Raw genomic sequence first — 24548 nt, forward strand, 5'->3', positions numbered from 1 at the left:
TCTCTCTCGTTGTTATTATTCAAGTCATCATTTATGCGCTCACGCCTCGCAGATAATAATTTTCCATGGTCCAGTATCCCATCCGGTGCGTTGAAAATGTGCCCCTCGGCATAAACCAGGTCACCACGTGTGCAGTGCAGTAACTTTGGATGACTGGGAGCTCTGGAGGGAATCACAACTTTTCATACGCATCCTTTTTATTCATGATGAGTTAAATAACCCTGTTTTACATTACAATTTATTCGACCGTGTATTTTTATTGATATTTAGTGCTCCATTATGCTCACTTTCATTTTCCTTTGGTGAGCAACATGGGGCATATGCCATTAAGGAAGGAAGAGAGAAGCACCCTTATGACGAGGATGATGTAATGTATTCGTAATAAAATTAATGGTTCCGTTGTTGACGATGAACTGACGGAGTGACTCCGTCCAAACTCTGGCAACCCTTTTGTCCCACAAATCGGTTCCTGATGTGATGATCGTTCCAGTTCCAGGGTTTCGCTGTGGTTTTAACCAAAGACAGTACGAAATCGTTTTAACCAGTTTTGGACACCCAATTTTGGACGTCCAGAATGTTCAAAAGTGTCCAAAATAGAAAATGGGGCAAAATGTTACAAGTATTATTGAATCTTTCGATAATCCATTGACGTATATGTAATCTCCCATTAATTTTGAGAAATTTGCTGTGTAATATGACATGGTTTAGAAAATTTCTTAATTTTTCATTAGAAAATGCGTTAAAATAAAGGTTTCTCCTAATTTTGTGGTATTACGCACCAAAATGCTCAAAATAAATGGGAGATTGCATATGCCTGTGCATAAATTTGCAAAAACGGCGTTAATAAGGAACTTGTAACGTTTGCCCCGTTTTCCAATGTTAGACGCTTTTTGGACATTTTGTTTGGGACATTTTTGGACAATACCAAATAAGTTTTTGTAGGTCCAAAACGAAACACTGGTTCCTTCTGCAAACGTACTTTTACTGCTGGCTCACGTACAAACTTTACGTTATGTTATGTGTTTTAAATAAACTTCTCTGCAGGAGAAGCATAGACCACAAAGCTGGAAGAAAATACGTAGGCAACCCATGAGGGCTGACTTTCCACACAACGAAACAAAAGATGAGATGGTTGGTTGGTAAAGAATCGGGATTGAATTGGCCATTTAGCTCAATTTCAAGTAAGCACTTCGTGCATAACGAGTTAAAGCTGAAACCAAATCTAAATAAATAAACGTAAATGTGAGGCGTGAGAAAATTAAGCTGGGTGAAATGGATCCTTAATTGGATATGATATCATCATATCTCCACGAGTAGATTTATGTATGGAGGAGGACGAGAAATAAATAAATAAATGAAAAATTATTTGCTTTTTGACCATCCTTCCTTCCTTTCCACGATAAATGTGCAGTCTGCATTTGGTTGGAGGATGCATGATTAAGCCCTTTTTGTTCTCGTGACTATTTTTATTCTCCGGATTTTTAGGGTGCTGGATATTTATTTGAGTTGACTGTGGCTAAGCATGACCCATAATATTCAAGTGTTGGCTGACCAAAAGTCTGGTTTTTCGGACACGAACGAAACGAAACTGGATTACGTAAGCATTACTGATTCAGCTGCATGTACATGTGCGCCTTAATTCTCTCATGTCCACCGCGTACGTATGTACGTACATTTGGTATAATTACCCGTATTGGAAAGAGGTGGATCGGCTTTTCATAAATTGTGGTGATAATGACGGGTTTGCCTTCTTGATAATTCGATTACGAATGTATGTTGGTTGGTTGGCCGGGTGAAAATTAAAACACTTTTAAAAGAGTGAGTAGAGTGGGTTTAAAAAAAGACCATCTATTTCAATAGGTACAAGTTGAATATTGCTTTGCTGCTGGAAAAGCCCGAGGTGGTGATTAAGATCGTGCATGGGCAATGAATTTATTAAATTTTTGTATATAGGACACCACGTTCAGTGGAGTCTGGAAATATGAATGTGTTAGATTTCGTAGATTAAGATTAATATCGGGTAAGAGCAGATGTCGATTTATTATGAATTTTGGGTTAGAGTAGAATTGTGAAGAATGCATTTTTTAGAACCATTTCCCGTTACAGGGAATATATTCTTTTTGTGGAATATCAAATATGTTCTTCATTTTGAGAAAAAAATTAATTTCACGTAATTTAATTACTTCGTCATTTTAACGTCTTTTGTAAAATTTTATATTTTAAATGATTAAAACTTATAAACAGATCGGAAATATGCTATTTTGTAACTCGACAAAATTTATGATTTCTAAATCCAGAATTCTGGATTTGCAGCGCTTTTATCTCGATTTTCATATTAGCATTGCTTTCAAGCGTCACAAGACTAAAATATTCCAAGCTGAAGAGAATAATGAAGTGTATTTGTAATAAGCATACCCCGGACAAATATTTTTTTATCCTACCCTACTCGTGTTGAGCTCAACATGAGTAGGGTAGGATAAAAAAATATTTTTCCGGGGTATGGTAATAAGTGTGCAATGTCCAACGGGACACAAAAAAGTAGGACAAAACTGGAACTGGATTTAGCAATTTTCCGTCATTATGGTGAAATAGATGTAAAGATTTAATGATTCCATTCCACTTATACAACCAACCACACATAGCACTTTGTATTTCAACCATGTTCAAAATTCATCCTTGACTATGAACGGGCATTTTATAATAATTTCTTCGAGAAACTATTACGCACAACCTTCAAACCAGAAATAGGACACAGAGACTGGAAATGATTGGATACGCATGCATAATAATGGTAAAAATACCATTATGGAGGCTGTGCCGCAATAAAATTAACATATTTAATTGATTTGGTCACCTATAAAAGACTGCTGTATATTTCCCACTGTTATCACTACCAACTCATCTTCTTCAATAACTAAAACCAATCTGCTCAGGCAAAAATCATCTCCAAAATTTCAAAAATGAACAAAATCCTGATTTTCGTTCTCTTCTCCGCAATCTTGGTCCAAGGTAAGGAAACGCTACATACCTTCCATGAAAAATGCTTCGAATTTTTGAACGATTTTCTAAAATATTTTGTCCATTTTTGTATTTAGCCTTGGCCCAAGACTCCAGCAAGTATACGCAAGATGCTGCCTGCACTGGAAAGAGCGGAGTAAGATTTAATTTAAATTATGATTAAGATTTAAATTATGCAGCGTTTCGGGTGGAAGTGACCACTTGCAAGAAAGTGGTTTCTTGCAGCTAAATATTTTGACCTGCAAGAAATGTAAGGCACAAGAAACTACGTCCCGTCGCTGTATTCCATACGGCGCGTGGCTAGATGTCGCATATTTCCTGCACTTTCTCCCAGTTTCTTGCACCTCGCATTTCTTGCATTTCTTGCTTCGCAGTGCAAGAAATGTAGAAAGACGAACCACTGAAATTATGATTGATTAAGTTTGCATTATAAATTAAATCTATTTCCTTTTTAGGTCTGCACGGACGCCGCAGCTTGCACTGCTGCTGGGAAAATGCTTCATGGATCTGGTAGCTCTGCCCCCACTTCGGATTGTCCCAGCACTCCGGCCACCGTGCAGTGTTGCTTCTAATAATTCATGGCTGGCTGCACACAATGGGATCAAGTCAACGATTCAAATGGACAATATTTTTTTTCTTGAAATGAATGAATTTAAATCTTCATTTAACCTTAAATCTTGAAATGCTTTAACTGTTTGTGAAATAAAAAAAGATTCGGACCCTCAATAATATTTATTGTGGTTTTCTAAATTCGGATTTATTATTCATGTCATTTCATAAATATGATGAATTGGTTAAAGTGTGGTTAATTGGATGACTTTTTTTACGGCAATAATTTCCTTACGAGGAGGACGCGTCGAAATCATGTCATAAAAATTAGTCCTATTTTCTTTCCTGACTGCCGTTGACCTTATCTTGACTTAATAAATATAAATAATTCCATATCCGGATAAATTCCATTTTGTAAATCACAATCTATCAACAAATATGTGTACCCACCACACCACAAAATGTGATTTTTTTGCACGTGTTGAACGCCAATATTGCATATGCAGCAATAAATAATTAAGCACGTCGTATAAGAGATGCAAACTTCTATCGGAACGTATTGTTGTTGACACAAATGTTAAATGAAACAAAATAAATTTAGTAACGTGTGTAAGTAGTGATGAAAAAAGACAACGATTTAGAGTGCAAAGTTTTCACTGCAAACTTATTTATTTTGTGTGAAAGCCTATTTCTCGAACCATAACGTGACACTTCAAGTTTCCAGTTTCCCGTTTTGTACACTTTGGCAATGTTGTCCACAATTATCAAATTATTTATTTATGTACTATACACTTATGTAAAAATAAAGGGGAGTGAGTGTCAAGTTTTCATAGTGTTTGATAACCTCAAAATACGAACTGTTTTAATAGACATGTATGTACGTACGTACCAAATTTACCAAATTTTTGCACGTGCTGGACGCCAGTATGCAATAAATAATTTTTTTAAAAATTAAATAATCAAATAATTTAAGATGAACGTGAAGGTTTTCTTTGAACGATAGAAACTAAGCTGGCAACAATCAAGCTAGAAATCATGCAAATTATGCTTCGATTTTAATCTCGCTGTCAAAACCCCTCTCCATAAAAAAATCGTGTCAACTAACTACATACGACCACAATCTGGACGAAAAATTCCATCACTCTGAGCACCACCACCAAGTTTTACATAATAATAAAAAAGTTTATTATATAAAAACGTACTTGAGAATCATGACCAGAAATCAAGTTTTTTTTATATCTTCCTCCCTTTCAAAACAGAGTGTCACAGTCAAGTCAAATCCAAAATCTGCCCCTTTCTCGCGTGTACGTCTGTCAAATCAGAGTTTAATTCGTGTTCCTCTCAGTCAGTTTTCATATCTGGACACAAAGAAGAGTGGACCAGCGAGCAGAATAAAGAAAAAGGGTTCAAAGTGGTGGTTCATACGGTTGATTGTGTTTTTATTAAATTATTGACTATTCACAAAGAAAGAGCACAAAGCACGAGATATGTCATACGAATGCTTAAACTCATAAAAAAGCAGAACCAATTTTCATATTATTTTCATATTCATGTCTTCCTTCTCATCTTCTTTTGTAGGAATTCTTACTGTGTACGACTTATTGCTGAATTCGTCGTAATCATAAAAATATGGGGGAATTGTTGGCTGGTTGGTGGGGTTTCGACTTGTTGTTGTTGTATTGTTGGATTTAATTCCCCGGAAAATAAAATAAAAACGGGGGAAACCTTACTTACGATTTATGTTGTGCTATGCGAATCATGTAATGTTTTCTTTGTTTTGTTTTCCTGCATGAAATGAAATTGGATCGTGAATTTTATTACGATTTTTCTATTTGAGGAAAAACGAAGGGGTTCACGAGAGTTCTTTCATCTCAGGAAAAAAACAGAGTGACATACACAGCAATGGTTTAGCTTTACGACGTGTTCTCCACGAAATATGGGTGTAGTTTGATGATAAGGTGAACCAGATAAGATGCTGATGGATAATAGAAATGGTAGTACGTAGTAAAAAAAGAAGTAAGGAAGGATTGTCAATATTGTTTGGAGCGAAGGAAATCAATACGCATACAAATAGAGCGAATGTGGGGGTGGAGTGCATGTATGACTGACGATGGAGGTTTCCTAGTGTATGCTCTCAGATTTTGAGCAAACTAGTGTCAATGGATCATAAATTTAAATAATATGAAATTTGCAAAATGCATCATATGTAAATTCTCATGTTTTGCGGAGGCATTTGCATCCGAAGAGGAGAAAGCGCAAGCAAAGTTAAAAAGTGTAAAATTTGTCAACTTTATGGCGCGTTTTCTCCTCTTCGGATGCAAATACCTCCGCCAAACCTGTGGATTTGCATGCAATGTATTCTGCAAATTTCATATTAATTAAATTTTTAATCAATTGACACTATTTTGATCGAAGAGAACATACGCTGGGAGACCTCCATTGTTGGATTTGGATTTCCGAAGGGAGGATTGATATCGACTTTACTTTCTCGGTGTGTGTGCATAATCACATTGTTGACTTAATTTATAAGGATTTAAATTAAGATACCCCTCCCGGTTTGGCTTAGAATAGTCCGCATTAGGTTCTTATTTACCTAAGTAAATTAGTTCCCCTGACATTGAGAAACAGTGAGTGAGCATGGGGTTGCGTCGTGTTTGGCATTATTGATTCGAAGAATAGCTGACAGCTTTTTTAAGGTTTTGTTGTGTTCTTCATCCGATTAAACTGATGCAAGAACGAGATTCTAGTTAGTTAGTTAGCGGTTAGGTTCAGATGTAAAAAGCATATTTTATTTGTTACCGACTCGCGTAAATAAAACAGCTTTTTATTATTACGACCCGAACAGGAAGTCGGGTTCAGACCTGTTTTTGGTGCAGTTTTTGTTTGTCGCAGAGTTCCAAAAAGTCGGAGAAAGGTCCCACTGACATTTTTATAAAGGAGAGAAATTCTGAAATAAATCGACTAATGTAAAAGTTGCATGACGCCGAGTGAGGTGTTCCTTTATGTATTATTATATGCACTATTGACCACTCACTCACTTAGGCAGGACTCATCAAAAGAATAAATGCTCCCTCGAGGTGGTCTTTATTACTTGGAGCTTGCTAATTTCACATAAATCACTATTTGTATGGAAATTAAATGGCGAAATTAAATGTCCTTTCACCTTTTGTGAGAGGAAAGTTTGACAAAAGTGGGTTTTGTCGTCGGTTCGGTTTTGACATAATTCGCTGTCGAGCAAATAGCAGGATTTTTCTATAAATAGGTATGTATCCGACTCGCAAATATGTATGCACTATGAAATTGAATCCATGTCTTTACAGACTTACACGCAAAAAATAAAGAGAAAAGTATGTATGAGAATGGGAATGGTTTTTGTAATATACACTCCGCCATCAGTGGCCGCGGAAGGAAGCGTGGGACAGAGGGGTAATGTCCCCACGGTTATTCGGTGTCCTCATTATCTTCCCATGTTATATAAACCCCTTGCCCCCCCTATCCTACAATGTTAACGTCCCCGATGTCCCCACGGCTTCTTCCGCGGCCACTGTACCGCCATCCATTGTACTGCGGGATTATTTCTACCAACCACGATACATAATTCCACAATGCATCACCACCCAACTTTTCTCCATTGTGAAGTACTTTTCCCGAATTTATTCACCACTGGTGCACGCAGCGAGAGAGCGGAAACGAGTGAAAGTGAGGTTTCACAAGGGTGGACAGGAAGTGGGACCGTTTTTACCTGAAATTGTGTGGATTTGAGCGAAGCCTTGCATGTCCGACGGGACAAACTACTCTTCCAACAAATGCTGGCTTAATCCGAAGCAATCATTTTCATGCTCCAACTTTGTCCAACCTTTTCCCGTTTACAAAAGCAAACACAATTCTTTGCAATCTGCCGCCCAGAAAGATTTACAACCTCACTTTGACTCACTTGCAGTGGTTTGTTCGGCCCCAAAGGTCAAATCTCTCTCGGGACAAAAATGCCCCCTCTCTGACCTCGTGCACACTTACCACTAAAAGCTTATTTACTCTGTTACGCTATTAGAGGTCCGGCCAGGCCATCCCGTCATCTTATTGACAGCTACAGGTGACATACGCACGTAGAGTAATTTGGGGAGATAAATGCGTGAGCGCGTGTCCTGAACTTTCAGGCAGGCAACCCTTGCCCCTAAACAAAAGTGCTTTTGCTCTCTTCCTTTACTTACTTTGGAGCAGACCTGCTGCTGCTTTTACTTTCGTGGCGTAAAATACTGGTGGTTTTGTGAGTGTGTGTGTGAGTAGCGTTGGCCATCACATAATTCACTTCCGCTCCGTAATATTTCAGCCCCACGGTTTCCCTGTCGTTGTCGCACCCTCCCACCCACAACAATTACACGTATGAGATGACGCAACGTGGAGGAAAACGCTACGCAATTTTCCCTCATAAAATAAAATGAAATGATTTTCTCCACTAACAGAAATATCTACAATGTCGAAACAACTTTCACTCCCACCACCCACCATTTCTGAACGAGTGGAAGGAAGTAAGTAAAATAGAGCTGGCGATGGATTTGGTTTTGTTTTTGTGTAGATTTGCCCCTTGCTGATGAATGAATGAGAGGGTGCACTGGAGCATTTCTGCTGTACGAAAGTCCACTAATCGTGGCAGTCGAGTCGCAGTTGTGTGAAAAGTTTTATATCCTTTTCTCATTCATTTTGAGAGAGAGGCGAGGCTCATAATATTCGTCTTGTTCTTCTTCCTTCGCCCTCCTTAATTATACGGGACGGCATAATCTGCCTGAATCTCTCTCCCTTCAGCTTTCACTCCCACCCACACATTTCTGAAACCAATTGAGGACACGAACTAAGTAAATGCAACAACAAAGCAAGATCACCAGCCACTCCAACTTTCGTCGTCGGAACGCGCCATGCCCACGAGCCATACAATCTACACACTTGTGCGTACCGTATAAATAATATTAAATACGAAACCCCACCCTTAATCATAACATCGTAATCTATTACGACTACCGTGACGATGACGATGATGAAGTGGCTCCTCTGACCAGAGCGAAAAAAAATCTCTCCATCTAAAAATATATACGTCGCCCTATCTTATTTTCCAACAAACAATGCAGACATCAAAGAACTCTGTTCCCCAAAATTTTAGGTAATGAGGATTGTAACCAAGTGAAAGTGAAAACATCAGAACAGAACTCGTCTAAATTAGAGAAAAGTTTGGTGTAGTGCATGGGATTTAAAATATTTAGGGGGAGGAAATAGACGAAACAGATGCCATATTTGGATGAGGGGGAGCCAGAGATGCGATACATGTACACAAAAGTTTGACTACTTGCACACCATCAACCATGGATAATGACATAATGCCGGTGTATAACTTTTCCCCTGTAGAAGAGAAAGTACTTGGGGCAATTTAAATTCAATTTTTAACTTTGTCCTCGTCCATCCACTGCTCTGCTCATGTCCCCGAGTGAAAGTTGGATGCAAGTTAACCGAGGTGAAATAAAGTGTAAATTAAGTAAGTATAAAAGCTGTCTCGTATCTGGGCAAATCCACTCCTGGCTCCTGTTCAGCTAGGCTACCACCACCACCACCGGCGAGTAGTGAAAAGAGGGGAGAGAAAGTTGAGTTTTGAAGTTTTAAGTCTCCAGAATGGAAACTGGTCATGCTTAAAATTTTGACGGCAGGAGCAGCAGCAGTGAGAATTTAGCTGGGCTTATGTTTTGTGCATGAGAGGAATCACATGACATGATGATGATACGTTATATCCAAGTTCTTTTTTGTAAATCTCATTTTCTCCTCCTATTTATAAGCTGCATAGTTGGTGGGTGCATCACAGTGACGTGATGACGTGGGTGACGTTATCCAACTTTTCCAGACTTTTTGGTCGTCTGCAGTTGTCTCACACATTTATTTAAATATTTTTCCACTTATCCACTAAAATAAGAGAGAACTTTTTTTGGTGTCTTCTTGTATCGGATTACTTTTTTTATTAAGTAACTGTGTCCTCAAGTATGTATAACAATATTCCAACAATTTTCCTACTTACACATTATCCATTACTTATTTTAGCATTAATATGTAAATGTTAATACGTACGTATATTTTTATTATCACAATGATTTAAAACTCTAAACTGGAATTATTATTCGAGATTGTTACCCTGTTTCAAGAAGTCAAGTCCGTCGTGATGCTGGTGATGATTCTGCACTTTATTATTATTTCGTGCTTGTCCAAAGTTTGCAAGTCACTCAGGAAAGATAGCGGAGCAGCATGTCATGTTGCATAACATTCTGAAGTAATTGTTTTTGTTGTTGTTGTCTTATCCGGGGATATAAATACCTTATCTTTTTCATTAATCGGCACATATAAACATGGAAATATTCAACATTCTCTGATATAAATCTTAAATATGTACCTTAACAAAACAACCTCAACATTGCATCGTATTTATTATTGTTACGTACAGTAATTCAATTCATTCAACAGTGTTTATAGGGACTTTTGTTTGATGTATGTATGCAGATGACTCACAAATGTCCCAAGAAGAGGAGGAGGGTCAGCGAAATCAGGAGGATGAGATGATTCGGGTTGGAATCAGGTGCAGCGTTGATGTCGGAACAGTGACCTGTGAAATAAGATAAGCCAGTGAGTGAGTGAGTGGATAAGGGATTAAAGCGAGGGAGCAGCATGATGTTGACATATGCTCTTATCCAAATATTGGGATTTGTGTCCTTCTCTCCCTCTAGTCAGTCAGTCCGTCAGTATAAAAACAAATAAAAGTGGACTAAACTCGGTCCAGTCCACGTCTCCACATTCCCGTCTCTATTTTTCTTTGACTTTTCTACTCCCTCCCTTCAGACGAGGAATTCCCGGAAGGGTTGACTACGAAGACAACGCTGACTTGACTTTGGACCTCTCCTACTAAGCAAACAGATTGTGCCGGATGGGGGACTACTCGTTGTTAGTTTCAATAAATACAAATAAGTCAAAAAGTTGCCATCTGATCGGTAGGGGTGAGAAAAATTGCTTCATTGCTGGCTGGTCTGGTCGAACATAAGCGGATTGAATAGAATTGGTCAGATGTGACATGTTACGAAGGAGGGGACGTCCCAGGCAGGACGAATACAGATAATAGAATTTTGAACTTTTTTGTGCCAAATTTGCTTTCACTGGAGGAGAAAGAATGTAAAGAAAAACTTGGATTTGGAGATTTTGAGATAGATGCGTCGTCTGCGTGGTGTACTGTAAAGCAACGATAAACCAAGTTTCCTACTGAGCTGTCAACTATGTATGTGTGTGCTTTGGGGTGGTGAATTATCAAGTGAAAAAAGCATTAGAATCCTTAGGTAGTGGACATTACGTACCAATTTTGGTCAAATTGAAAGCGAAATCTCCCTCCCGTCCGAGATCCACGTTGCGTTGGCATGAGTCAGAGAACGAGGAGAATTCGAGCAGTTGGACTTTTCCATTATTATTATTACGACCATTCGTGGGATCTAGTTGACCACCGAAATTGTCTCCGTCCTCCATGCCATCACCATCATCATCATCGCCGTTGGTGGAGAAATCATGGCGAGAAGGGTGGGAGCGGACGCGTTGCTTTTCCGCATTATGGGGAGACCAACGCCAGGACAGATCTCGGAAAGCAAAACAATGTCGTTGTGGTCGGTGAGATTGGTGAGAGGATGATCGAGTCGTCACGACGTATGTTATCCCCTTCTTCCCGTCCGACCACCAACCATGGCAGTTGTAGTCTGAGGAACAAATGAAATAAAATGGCATGAGATAACCGACAAGTATCTAAAAGGAAGCGCGCAATGAGTAAACATTAATCAACATTCCTCCAATCTGACCATGTGGACCAGTAGTGTGGACAGTATGGTTACGCACAGTGGCCGCGGAAGGACAGAGGGACAATGGCCCCACGGTTATTCGAAGTCCACATCATCTGCCCATGTTGTATGAACCCCTCCCTCCCCTATCCTACAATGTTAATGTCCCCACTTCTCAGATGTCCCCACGGCCCGCGCACCCACTGATTCCCTGTTATCTGTTGAATTATATTATTTTGATGTTATGTACATACTCAACCAGATTGATCTGGTTAACAAATACATTTCCGAGTTTGCTATTATTTGGTTTGCGTCGTCTTAACTTTACAAATTTCCCCATCATCTGCCCATCTTGTATAAACCCCTGCCTCCCCTATCCTACAATGTTACTGTCCCCACGGCTTCCGCGGCCACTGGTTCCTTACGCGGGGAGGGAGCCCCTTAAAATCTTGTTAGGGTTCAATTACTCTCTTTCTTGATTTTATCACAAAGTCACATTCCTTCTCTCTGATCTCGAGGAATGTGATTAATGATACCCTCACAGAAAAAACAGGTATCTCATATCAGACAATTTCTCATTTTTTTCAACTCTCTCACCTGCAAACACGTCCATATTATCACAAATTTGAGATTTGGCCCGGATTTGCATCGACTCCGGAGATGAGCACCCCACCGAGAGAGAATTGGGACTCTTATTTTTCACATTAGATTCGCCATCTTCTTCGTCTCGCTCCTCATTTCGGCAGGAGTCTGGTCCAATTCGTTTCCCATTCCAGGATAACCCCGTCACCCCAAAGTGACCTACATTGGGACATTGGATCCTCTGGGGCGTTGCGGCTAAAAATAAAGGAAGAAGAAAAACCTTGAAGAAATCTCATATACGTCAGCAATCGTGCAATAATAAAGATCCGGAGTGAGTCTATATGAAGAATGCATACATAAGGTGGCCAATATGTGGCTTGGTTTGGTTTGGTTTGGCTGGTAACCCACTTTGGGCTTAAATCGTGTGGAAAGAGTAAATATAAAAACATATCGCAATCATCACAACTTTCTCCCCGAGTCGAGAATCAGTTTGCCAGCGGCCCAGACCGCACAGCAGATTTTCAGATTACATGAAAAAGCTTTAAAACTGGGAAAGAATTGAAATGGTGAAAGCCCTCGAGGCTCCTCCGCCGGATGGTGGAGGAGGAATCATTCAATCTCTAACCAAACCACGGCACTCACCATTTGACTGGTGACTAAGTTTGCCTAACTGGCTGGGTGGGTGGCAGGGGTGGGCAAAATACTTTGGAAAAAGGCAGGATTTTGAGCCCCGGTTTGCCCATGGTTTGAATTTCCGGGGGTGTTACACTCACAAAAATATGAGAATCCACGTGGAGAATAAAGCAGTCATATGAAAATGCAGGTTTTGTGAAGAAATTAACTTTTTATCACTGTCAAAATACATTTTAAACCAGGCTTCTTGACTTGGTCGGAGATTCCCACTTACTCTCCGAGCAACGAGTTCGATTCTCCGACCAAGTCAAGAAGCCTGTTTTAAACTAAACGGTAATATATAGAACTTTACAGAAAAGTATTATGCTATGAAACGACATATTATGTTTGTTTGGACCGGCACCACATCTAATATAATTTGTAATTGCAATTCTCTTGTGAATTAAATAAATGACGTTAAACTGCAACTATTTACAATTTTGATGTTTCATGATTTCTTTTTACTAAAATACTGGAATGGTTTAATTTTAAATTATGTAGTGTTGTACAACTAAAATTGAAAAGACAATTTAGGAGTTTTAGGGTTTTGGTTTAAAGTTTCTACGCAATCTAATGTACGCGAAAATACATTGGTTTCACGATTTAAAAAACATCAAGTATCCTGACAGCAATAAAAAGTTACTTTCTTAACAAAAACCTGTACTTTCGTAGGACTAGTGCCTTCTCGATGTAGATTTTCGTCTTTTTGTGGGTGTAACAACCCCGGAAATCCAAACCCTGGGTAGAACTGAGCTCAAAATCCTGTATTTTCCTAAAATATTTTCCCCACCTCTGCTGGGTGATGGGTGAGATATGTACATACCTATCGCACCTTATTGAGTCCTCATCTACCACTGCCTAGATTTTGGTTGTGAGTGCTAAACGAAAAAGTTGGAGATCGACTACTCGAGGACTTTTGAATCACAAATATTTAATCGCCTTTCTCCACTCACACTCACACCTTCGCCGCCACCGCCACAGACCAAATAAGAAGAGTTTGATATCTCGTCGGATAAGTGACTGACTTTCTAACGAGAAAGGAAATTATATTATTTTTCACTTTCTCCGTCAAGCCTTCAATTCTAATTTAACAAATAAACTCTCACAAAGAGAAAGTTGGCTTATCAGCCATCCTCTCTTCTCCTCCTCTCCTTTCTTCCCTAAATATATCTGCAGGGAAATCGTCATCATCACCACCGCCGTCAATAAATTAACCAAGTCCTTATCATTTCCATCACTCCACTTATTAATTTGAATCCAGTTGACAATCAAAATTCGACTTTGAGCTGGTAGAGAAACCCATAAAATAATTGAGTACTGAACTTTTAATCCTCCATCCATTTTCCTCCGTGCCTTATCGAGCGATAATCATTAAAAGTGCTAAAGTGGGGAAGGCGAGATTATTATTGAGTGAAAGTCAAAAGGGTTGAGGAAACCACGAGGCACAGATTCAGCCATAAGCTGAATGAATGTACTGTTGGTGATATTTTATCGGATCTGTTGGTTGTGACTTTTGCTACTCTCGAGTCCTTTTTGCTGGAGGCTGACATTCCAGAATTAGAATTCCAGACGTTGTCTTTCCTAGTTTCCAGCTTCCTCTGCAAAAGCAGCAGCGGAGGTGGTGGTGCTCCTGCTGCATCCATCCCCATTTCCCTGAAGGGTTATTTTCTTGCCTGCTAAAATTCAGGAAACGTAGCAAACCGGGGATACTTTCTTCTTCCTCAAGTTGCAATTCTCCACAATCTTCTTCGTCTTCCTCAATTGCTTGGATTTTGTATGGATCGAGACCGGGACAACACAACGCAAGCAAAGCAAGCCTCCAGTCAGGAAAAGTCAACAGTTCTGGCCAAAAAGACTCAAGGAAAGAATGCCTCCTGAACCGAATGTGGGTTCCGACTTGTTCAAATCTTGGATACTTTTGAGCAAACGAAACCAGGACACGATCAGCGATCAACAATATATATTGCGGTGAAGGAAGAAGGAGAAAGTCGCCAGACCAACCAGACCAGACCACAAGAGGGAAAAGTAAGTAAGCAAACTAACTGGCAACATTCTGCCAAACTAAATATGTCTTGATTTTCTTCACGCTCGCACAGAATTGAGAGTGCAAACATGATGTCACCTTTTACATACCGACGGGCCAAAATTCGGAGGAAATCTTGTTCCATTATTTTATACACAAAAATCTCTTGTGCAAACCTTCCCATTCATTCAGCTCAGCACACATAATATTCTTCGCTACAACGTCTCCATTAAGTTTTATGGCTTAATTTGCTCACATATTGCAGCAAGCTAGATATGTGCTACTCGAGACGGAGTGCATTCTTCTAGTATGTATGCATTCACGACGACTACATATTTACTACTATGGACACGATCGCAATTAAGTGTAACCTTCCAGCAAATCTAAGTAGCCAGCCGATCAGGAAATGCTGTTAGTTAGTAAATATGTTGCTCTCTATCCAACTTTCATCCAGTGGCCGCGGAAGCTGTGGGGACATCTGGGGACGTTAGCAATGTAGGATTAGGAAGGGGGGTTATATATCTAACATGTGCAGATGATGGGGACATTGTTCCTCTGTCCCCACACCCTTCCGCGGCCACTGCTATCATCCCTCGTCACTAACAAACTGCTAACTGCTACCAGAGCATTATTTTATGACCCAGAAACACAACAAATAGTTAAGCGTACGTACGTACGTACAACTACACCTCCTCTTAATCCTTCAATGAGTGGATAACAAAAAGGTTGTCGTTCGTGGGCTGAATACTTATCACTTTTCTTGTTTCTTCCACCTCATCTATTTCCCTGATTTTCTCTCTCTCTCTCGCTCTCTAGCCCTCGCTGGACAAATAAAAATGCAACGAGCGTAAGTAATAAGAGCCCAACTTTTTATTAGTTTCAAATTTCGGGATCACTAATAAAACTTGGGCTCACACATACACACACATGCTCGCACTCCCGGATAAAAGACAGCCACGTACGTCTCTTGCCTTTATTTTATTGCTTCATTTCCAACGAGTTCGAAAACCTGTGTGTGTGTGCTGACAGAGCCTTCAGCGTTCCTTCCTTAACTGCACCCCTCTAAGCAGGCAGCAACATTGTGTGAATTTTTAATGAGAATCGCTCTCCTCAGCTAAGATGCTAATAACGGGTTAAACTGGAATTCATGCGCTGCCTTCATCATCTAAAATGTCATAAAAATATTTTCAAGAAGCACGTCGTCGTCCTCTCTTTGTCCGACTAGTTTCATTTCATACATGCATTTCGCCAGAGGGACGTGTGGTGTGTACATAATAATAAGTTTAATGAAAAAGAGGGCCCAATTAAATTTTACGTAAGTATACATTTTATGGAAATAAGGAAGAAAGAAATGTGGTGCTTTATTATTCTAGCTAAAAAACATTCCATAAAGGAGACATGATTTTCAGTTTATTTAACAAAACATGCAATTTCTTCTTAGGCATAAAATGAGAGAAATGATTGATAAGGTTGCTTAAATTGCGACATGTTGTTATAACTTTTAACAAATTACTTACTTGCGAGTGGTATTTACATGTGAGTGTAAAATAATATATTACATTTGCTCTTGACATTTCCACCACCAGCAAAATGCTCGAGAGGTAGTTGACTTTTGATGGTGTGATGGATATGTATTTAGAGAATGACATTTAAAAGCTAATGTAACGTACCAAACCCACCATGTTATATTGACTATGCGAGTATTTAGGTACATGGAGTGCATGTACGTGTAGATGTAGATAAGCATTCTCGAAAGCTAATTAACATCAATGCCAGGAACGAGATTAAGTGAAATAAGGGCAAAACAACTTACAAACAAGAGTGACATACGGTTCCGCAGACGAGTTAAAGTTTGATATTTGACAGGCATCCTCCGCTCTCCTCGCCATGCTTCCTGTTCAATTAAAGTGCACAAATCATTTACATTTTCGTATTTACTGGTGTGCTGCAAGGACGAGACAGGAAGAAGAGGATGGAACTGCACGTATGTATTTATGGAGAGAGAGAAATGCATCGAATGTACGTGCTATTTCGTCCGGTTGAACGTGCATACAGAAATTGTGTGCAGAGTAGGAATGGAATTCGGGACTTTATGTAAGATTCGGACATGGTGAATTCGAAATTAATTTAAAAGATATCCAGGAATGGTACATAATGAGACAAACGCTGTCAAGGTCGAAATTCCATGGGATATCAAAACCAGATAAAAATACAAAACAGCGGGTCGAGAATTTTGGAAAATAAGGTACAACTAAATAACCAGATAAAAATAGCAGGAATTTTGAAAAAAACTTTCCCCAAAAAAACTTTCACTCACCAAACTGAATTTCCATTATATTGTCATCTCTTTGGTGAAATGCGGTGCAAACGTAGCCCGTTTTGCTGCATGAAATAAAAATTTGAGATAATTTACGACAGTTTTTACAAGAAATTCATCCCTACCATTCCGACGTTGCGTGGATGATGACCACGTTGGTGGGGTCGTAGTCGGGATCGGTCATCATTTGTCCCCTACTCGTCGTCGTGTCCAGCACCTGATAGCACATTGCATTCATAGCGAGAGAATTTGGCCCGGTTCCAGCCAACTCGGAAAAATTGCTGTACTGCAGATTTCCAGAGAGAAACGTGAAGGTTGACCCCTGGTTGAGAGTGTGCCAGTGGGAGTGGTCCTGGATCCACGAGGGGAACTGACACGGCTTGGCGGCAGGCACTGTACAAAAAAAAATCAAGTATTTTCTCGACTGCTTTCACCAACTAGCCACGCGACAAGAAAATTTTCTCATTTAACACGAGCGATAGTACGGAAAGAAAAATGCACAATATTAGCAGTGCTTCGTTTCTTGCTACATTTCTTGAATTGCAAAGTAAGAAAAGTAAGAAATGCAAGAAATGCGAGGTGCATGAAACTGGGAGAAAGTGCAAAAAATATACGCCATCTAGACACGCGCGGTATGAAGGACAGCGCAGCGTCGGGACGTAGTTTCTCCCACCGTGCATTTCTTGCAGGTCAAAATACCTGCAAGAAACCACTTTCTTCCCGTCATTTCTTGCAAGTTGTTACTTTCATCCGAAACACTGTAAACATTTGATTTGGGCATGTTGTCAACTTTTTCCCCAAAAAAAGATGAGCACATTAAAACCCGACAAGTGTAGATAATAATGCAACAAAATACTTAATAATGCAAATCCCACTCGCATCTTGTAATACATTTTCCCCTAAAAAATTGATCTGCACAGGATTGTACCGTTATTACTCGTGTTCTTCGTCTCTCTGCCCCCTGGACAATTTTCCTCCTCCACATCCACACGTGCACCTAACAACTTTCTCTTTTCGCTATCCACATCAATCTACGTACTTTCTCGCAAGACTGTAAAAGCCATTTGGCGTTTTCTTCCCTCATCTCTGTCTCCTCTCACTTAACTCCCAGCCAGCTCATCTCATCTTTATCATCGTCCCATCAAAATCCAATGTTCTTAAAATGTTGTAAGTGAATTGCAACCCATCACAGCGGCAGCAGTCACTCTTTCGCCTCATACAAGGCCAAAGAAAGCTGGGAGAAATGCAGTTCATGCACTAAATAAAAACGAGCTTTATATAAAACTCGTTTGATCTCCTTCCGCCCCATGAAATTTCTCTAAACTCGGTCCAAAGTATGGAGAAAGTGGAAAAAAATCTGGCCGGATCTGAATTTATTCCCGTTCAGAGACTTGAAAGAGAGAGAGAGAGAAAAGAATGAAATAAAATTCACATAGGTGGAGAAAGATAAGATATTACACCAAATCTTTGTTCCATGCAGTCCTGAATTCTCCAGTAGCATTACCACCCACCCACCCACCTACACCATTTTTTTCTGGTCGCCACCACCACTTTGAATGTATAAATCCTGCTTTATTTTTTTTCTCACAGCGCTGGTTGTCTGATTATGCCACGAATCCTGCTGACTGGTGGAATTTCCAGTGGAGAAAGCACGTGGTAAAGGAAAGTAAATATAATTCGGTGTGATGGTGCATGCTGAAGTCGGCTCGGATAAAAAAACAGGCTGCATTTTTTGGCCGTTCTTGAACGTGAACTTCGCATTTATCTGATTTATGGAGGAGGTCTTGGACACAAAGGCCAGACGGCTTTCTAACTTGGTAAGCAACACCACTAACCTATCCGTTGCTGGTGGGTATTCTGCTTATTTTTAGAATGGAGATCTCCCAGCGTGTGCTCTCCGATTTTGACCAAACTGGCGGAACTTGATATGAAATTTGGAAAAGGCCCGATCTCGAAGGTTTGAAAGGGATATTTGCTTCCGAAGATGAAAAACGCGACAAAAAGGTGACTAATTTTACACTTTCTAAATTTACTGCGCGTTTTCTACTCTTCGGATGCAAATATCTCCGTCCTGAAAATTGGAAGATCGTATCTTTTGCAAATTTCATATTAATTAAATTTGTGATAGACTGACACTAGTTTGCTCAAAATATGAGAGCATACGCTGGGATACCTCCATTGTAAGTAGGAACCACGAGCAGAGAAAGTCGAGCTAACTTAATTTTTGAGATTTTGTCTGCACTTTCACTCCTTCCAAAGTTAGTCAGCTCAGCCACCTTGGGCACATTGTGGGTGATTCTGTAGGTGAAAAGTTTCTTAAAAGGCGTTAATTGTTGCAGATGCTTTTAAAACCCCGGACAGCAAACTTTTCTCAGAAATCTACTCTGGAGGAAGAGGGATAGCTCATCATAAATGTTTTTTTCATAACCTTCCCAATTTGCGGAGATCCTTTCTCCTCCCGAATCAGAAAAAAATCTGAGAGATAATTTAGCTTTGAGACGACGACTTCTAACCCAACAAACATAATTCAGCATTCCCGGAAGAATTCTCGAGCCGTCATAAGAAAGTAAAAATACGCACTAACCACCAGGAGAAAGTTATTATTGTAAGACGAACAGCAGCACCGCAACCTCAACCCAACTTTCACTCAACCTTTCTCCTGACTAACTTTCTCTCCTTTAAGTCAAGGCTCGAGAGAGACAAAAAAATTCACTGCAAACTAAATGATCTCATGGGGAGTTAATAGTGCGAGGCGGTCCTATTATTATTACGATGTGAAGTTTTTCTTCAAAAAGTTAGCCATCTTCTATGTATGGATACCTGAGAAATTGCCCATTACTCACTCAACACCAACCAGCCAACTATTTAAGACGAAGACTGGCTGCTTTAAGGGAATGGGTAAAATGGGAGAGAGAAAAGGAATAAAAATACTTCCGGAAAAAGGGGGAGGCCGAGACTCTGGAGAATTTCACATTCCAAGATCACATACATAACTTGGATTGCGTAGAATAAAAAGTTTGTTCAGTTTTTCTTCATAAAAGTCACTTGGGATTGGTGAGAACATAGACATTGAGATTCTGGGCTGGTCCAGAGTACAAAAAATGCGTGTAATATTTTTTCTACTTAATTTATTTTAAAATGAATTTTTGATAACTTGTAAATAAATTATTTACTGCCAGTAAATTACTGGAAATCATTTTTATCTACTAACGTTTGTTATCAGCAAGTATTCGATAATTTTGTTAATCGACGCTAAAATCATGGCAAACCCGCAAAACTAAAATGAGACAGAATTTCTCATTCTTTTGCAAGTAAACCACTTATGTTCAATGAAGTAAAAAAAACTAAAACTAAATAATCCCACGTGAAAAAAAATGAAGTTGAGATTCTTTTGTGAAATTCCATTCCGCCCTCGCATGTTGGTGAATGAATACATGCTGCACTTTCCCCCCTTAAAAAGAGGAAACCCACCAGTAGCGGATACATATTTGTACATTGTGGTTTTGGAGATGGAAAAAAAGTGTTGAAAATAAAGTAACGACATAATGTTGCTTGCTTGCCATCCTCCTAAATATCATCCCCTCAACAAGAAACATTTTTACAATTCACCAGGAAATGCAGTTTAGGCAGGAAAAAGTAGTAACAACATTTGTTCCATGTCCCACGGTCTCATAGATAATTTCACAACATTCCATTCTTTCTCGTTACGTTATTATCAGAAAAAGAGGAGAATAAAAGGAAGAATTTGGAATTTTATGGTGACATTTATCCAAACGAGATGACATGATAAGGACACAATTGTGCGTATTAAAATGCATAAAAGAAGAATGTAAATACATACTATTTACTAAAACGGGGTGGAGAATTGTTGCATATTTTTTGGTAAATACACATGCTAAAAATTTGGTGTTGTTATTCATCAGAAAATTGATGCGAATTTGACGGATGATAATTTTTAACTGAATTTAAAACGCACTCACCTCTCCGCAGTATCATCGTCCTTGATCCCTCCATGGATGAAAGACCTGCAAAATTACGTGGAATTAATTCAGATCGAAGAGATTTCTTCGGCACGTGACGTGAAAAAAGTGGGTGTGCAATATTCCTACCATTACAAGACGCATCTCCAGACTGGGCTACCCGATAAACTTGATCCACGGTAGGAGTCGCGTTATTATTATTGTTGTAGCTGCTGCTGCTGCTGCCCAAGCTGTGAGAATGGGTGTGGAATTTGCCTGAAGAATGCGAATGTCCAAAATGTTTGATCCTCTCGTACACAAAACATCGGAACCTCTCTTCATACGAGGCATGGTGCGTGTAGGAAATCAAGCCCAGAAAGTAGCGAGATGACCCTTCCTTCCAACTGGCTAAACAGGTGAGTTCCTCAACTGAGCGAATAAATAAATAAGCGAAACATTAGAATACAATGGGAAATAACTCATTCTTTGCATCTCAAGTAATCAAGTTGATGTTCTCTGCTAGAGAGAGAACAGGCAAAAGTAGTAAATAATAAGCAAGAAGAAGAAGTAGCAGCTCAGTCTGGGGTACGCACACAATGCGTAAATTAACTCGAGGAGGGAGGTCTCCTTGTCTCAAGAGAAAGGAAGGAAAGATAACTTTGTTCGGTGCTTAATAAGTTGAGATGAAGATGACGAAGGCGAAGAAGATGAATATTAAAGTGAAGGCCTTCCTTCGTAATAACGAGGCTTATTATTGGCATCCGCTGGAAGGAACAATTACTGGATGGTACTCGACCAAAATTCTCGAATCGTGGTATACTATGCACTCCCAGTGGCCGCGGAAGCTGTGGGGGACATGTGGGGACACTAACATTGTAGGATGGGGGAGGGAGGGGTTTATATAATCTGGGCGGACGATGGGGACATCGAATAACCGCAATAACCACCGAATTTCCCCTCTGTTCCCACTCTTCCGCGGCCACTGTGCACTCTCAATCTATGCACTTTTTCTCTATTAAGACTGGAACAATTACTGGATGATACTCTACCAAAATTCTTAAATCGTGGTATATGTACATAAATACACACTAGAGTTACGCACTTTTGTTCTATTAAGACTTGAACTATGTATGTATGCGTATGCTAGGAAAAATTTAAAGGTAGTCTCCTCAACTCCACTGCGAGGAAAATGTGTATGTATCCCAAGGCAAAAATTCCCTCAACTTTCTTTTTCTCCTCTCCTTCTCCATTTCTACTCCACGAGATTTGCGTAAACAGGGAAATTAATTAAAGAAAGCCTTGCAACATACCCGAACTTTCACTGCCAGGAATATCTGGGCAAGATTGGTAATTAAAAACCAGTCTGGACGACTTTGTACAAGAATCCTGAAACAAGAAAATACTTACTGAGAAACTATTCTGGACAAGATTCCAATTTCGATGAGATTCTTGTTATTAAGAAATATCAGTACGTACCATATTTGAGATGGGAGAGTGACATTCTCCTTGGCCCCGGTTGTAGCTCACGGTGAAGTGACCTTTAAAAGGACAGTCCATCGGGACAGCTTCCAGCCGAAACATTGCTAAGAACAAAAAATACTTTAGCAAACCAAGCCCAAATATGAGACAGGTCTTAATAAGAAGTTATTTTTACTGTAGAGATTCGCATCTCCCGTGATTGTTGAGCAAATTTCGCGCAGAGATCTCTTCTCTGGAATGCAGAATGCTGTAAATGTGGTCGGTGAATAAAATTTAAAACGATGTGAGAAACATTATGCAATGCTTTTGACAGGTGTGAACTGAACCTACATTCTTTAAATTGGAGTATGTTGTAGTGCTTCTCCCCACTGAAGACGAGACATCTGTAGCAATTTTCACGCCTGTGGGAGAAAGAATTCGTGTGAAAAGTTGGACAAGTATTTCAAAAACAGTGGCCGCGGAAACTGTGGGGACATTAACATTGTAGGATGAGGGAGGGAGTAGTTTATATAACATGGGTAGATGATGAGGATATCGAATAATTGTCCCCATGCTTCCGAGACCACTGTTCAAAAATGTTGTTAATTTGGTATGTCCAATTCCTTTACCTATTGTACATGAGGTATTTCTCATTCTCCTTCTCAACACAGTGTCCTTTTGTGCTAATTGCATCCCGTGCAATTGTAATCGCATGGTGAATACCAGACTGGAACCAAGATCCACGGAATGATTCTTTAAAGTGACATCCGGAAGCTGGAGGTAAAAAAATAAGTTCGATTGAATATTTCGATATTTCGACTTATTTATATATTAATTTTTGACTTGAGTTTATGTATCAGATGGCCCTATTTTATCATCAGTAAATCAATTATGTACGTCATCCCAGTCCTGTAAAATAATACGTCTGACATAATCCTTCCCTCGTAGAAAAACAATTTCCTTCTTTGATCCTCCTACGAGCCTGAGATCCTCATATTGAGACATTTCTAGTACAAAGCTCCCATATTACATCGTCTCATTCCTCCCACTTTGGCATCCAAATCCCACACAGTCCGAGGACAAAATCGACAACATGATGACATGTCTGTCTACTCACTCTGCTCCGTTTCGCTTAAGAAGGAATCTTTGTTTTTGTGTGATAAAATTATTACGGCGAGTTTGTCTCGGGTCCGAACAACTCCAACCACTGTCCACTCATCCACTTCAAAGAAAAAGCAAACTGGACTGCTGCTGTCCAAGTTTTATCATCAAATCAAATCCTGTTATGATTCCTTGGTTGGATGCATTGCTCGCTGTCGTCTGTGTCGACATGACAGGGATTCGCGGTGGTTTTAATCACTGGCAAAAACAGGCGTTCAAAACCGGTTTTAACCATTTTCGGACTTCCAAAATATCCAAAACTGTCCAAAATAGAAAATGGGGCAAAAAGTTCATTATTGAATTGTTTCATATCCGTTGACGTGTAAATTATGTGATCTCAATCTCCCATTAATTTTGAGCATTTTAATGTGTAATACATACGCATGATTTAGAATTGTTTTAGTTTCCCATAAGACAACATCAAAAACAAAAGTTTTCCAAGTTTCGTGGTATTGTACACCAACCAAAATGCTCCAAATTAATTGGAGATCTGTGCATAGATTTGCAAAATAGTCGTTAATTAAGAATTTGTAACATTTTGCCCCATTTTCCAAAGATGGACACTTTTGGACATTTTAGACGCTTTTGGATGGTTCGAAAACGAAACACTGGCGATTTTGTACGAACGCAACATATAAAATGACAGGCAACTTGGTCGACAGAACTTTGACATCCATTAGTTCCTCTCTCGGGCACAGAGTTACTTTCTTCGTCTCGTCGTGGTAAATACATACATAGTTAGGCAAACCAAGGAAATTCGCTTAATTGGAAAGACATATGAGACATAAGAACAGTGGAACAGCAGCACGGGAAAAACTTGGGGAGTAGAGAACAGGGGACTGTGTAAGTAGACTGGAAGGAAGGACGAGACAGTGATACAACAAACTCGCGAAACAAATGTAATTAAGTAGGAGCACACGCACACTAATTTAATACTAAACTTGGCCTTAGAGTCCGTAATGATGATACGG

General features: G+C 39.6%; 1 protein-coding gene across 4 annotated transcripts in view; it reads right to left on the bottom strand.

The window, feature by feature from the left end:
• Positions 1-9535: 9535 nt before the first annotated feature.
• LOC110860666 overlaps positions 9536-24548 on the bottom strand; it is a 30999-nt gene continuing 15986 nt past the window's right edge. For all 4 annotated transcript variants that reach the window (XM_022109757.2, XM_035860542.1, XM_035860543.1 and 1 more), the window contains 13 exons: positions 23046-23190; positions 22768-22838; positions 22613-22684; positions 22435-22541; positions 22269-22344; positions 21109-21387; positions 20980-21024; positions 17125-17392; positions 17000-17064; positions 16496-16576; positions 12003-12242; positions 10938-11327; positions 9536-10198 (listed from right to left, as the gene is read on the bottom strand). In XM_022109757.2, the coding sequence (XP_021965449.1) occupies positions 10101-10198; positions 10938-11327; positions 12003-12242; positions 16496-16576; positions 17000-17064; positions 17125-17392; positions 20980-21024; positions 21109-21387; positions 22269-22344; positions 22435-22541; positions 22613-22684; positions 22768-22838; positions 23046-23190 (1937 nt within the window). In that variant the 3' untranslated portion in view covers positions 9536-10100. The remainder of the gene's footprint in view (positions 10199-10937; positions 11328-12002; positions 12243-16495; positions 16577-16999; positions 17065-17124; positions 17393-20979; positions 21025-21108; positions 21388-22268; positions 22345-22434; positions 22542-22612; positions 22685-22767; positions 22839-23045; positions 23191-24548) is intronic.

The sequence above is a fragment of the Folsomia candida genome, unplaced genomic scaffold, assembly GCF_002217175.1.
Source record: "Folsomia candida strain VU population unplaced genomic scaffold, ASM221717v1 Fcan01_Sc033, whole genome shotgun sequence".
Classification (NCBI taxonomy): domain Eukaryota; kingdom Metazoa; phylum Arthropoda; class Collembola; order Entomobryomorpha; family Isotomidae; genus Folsomia; species Folsomia candida.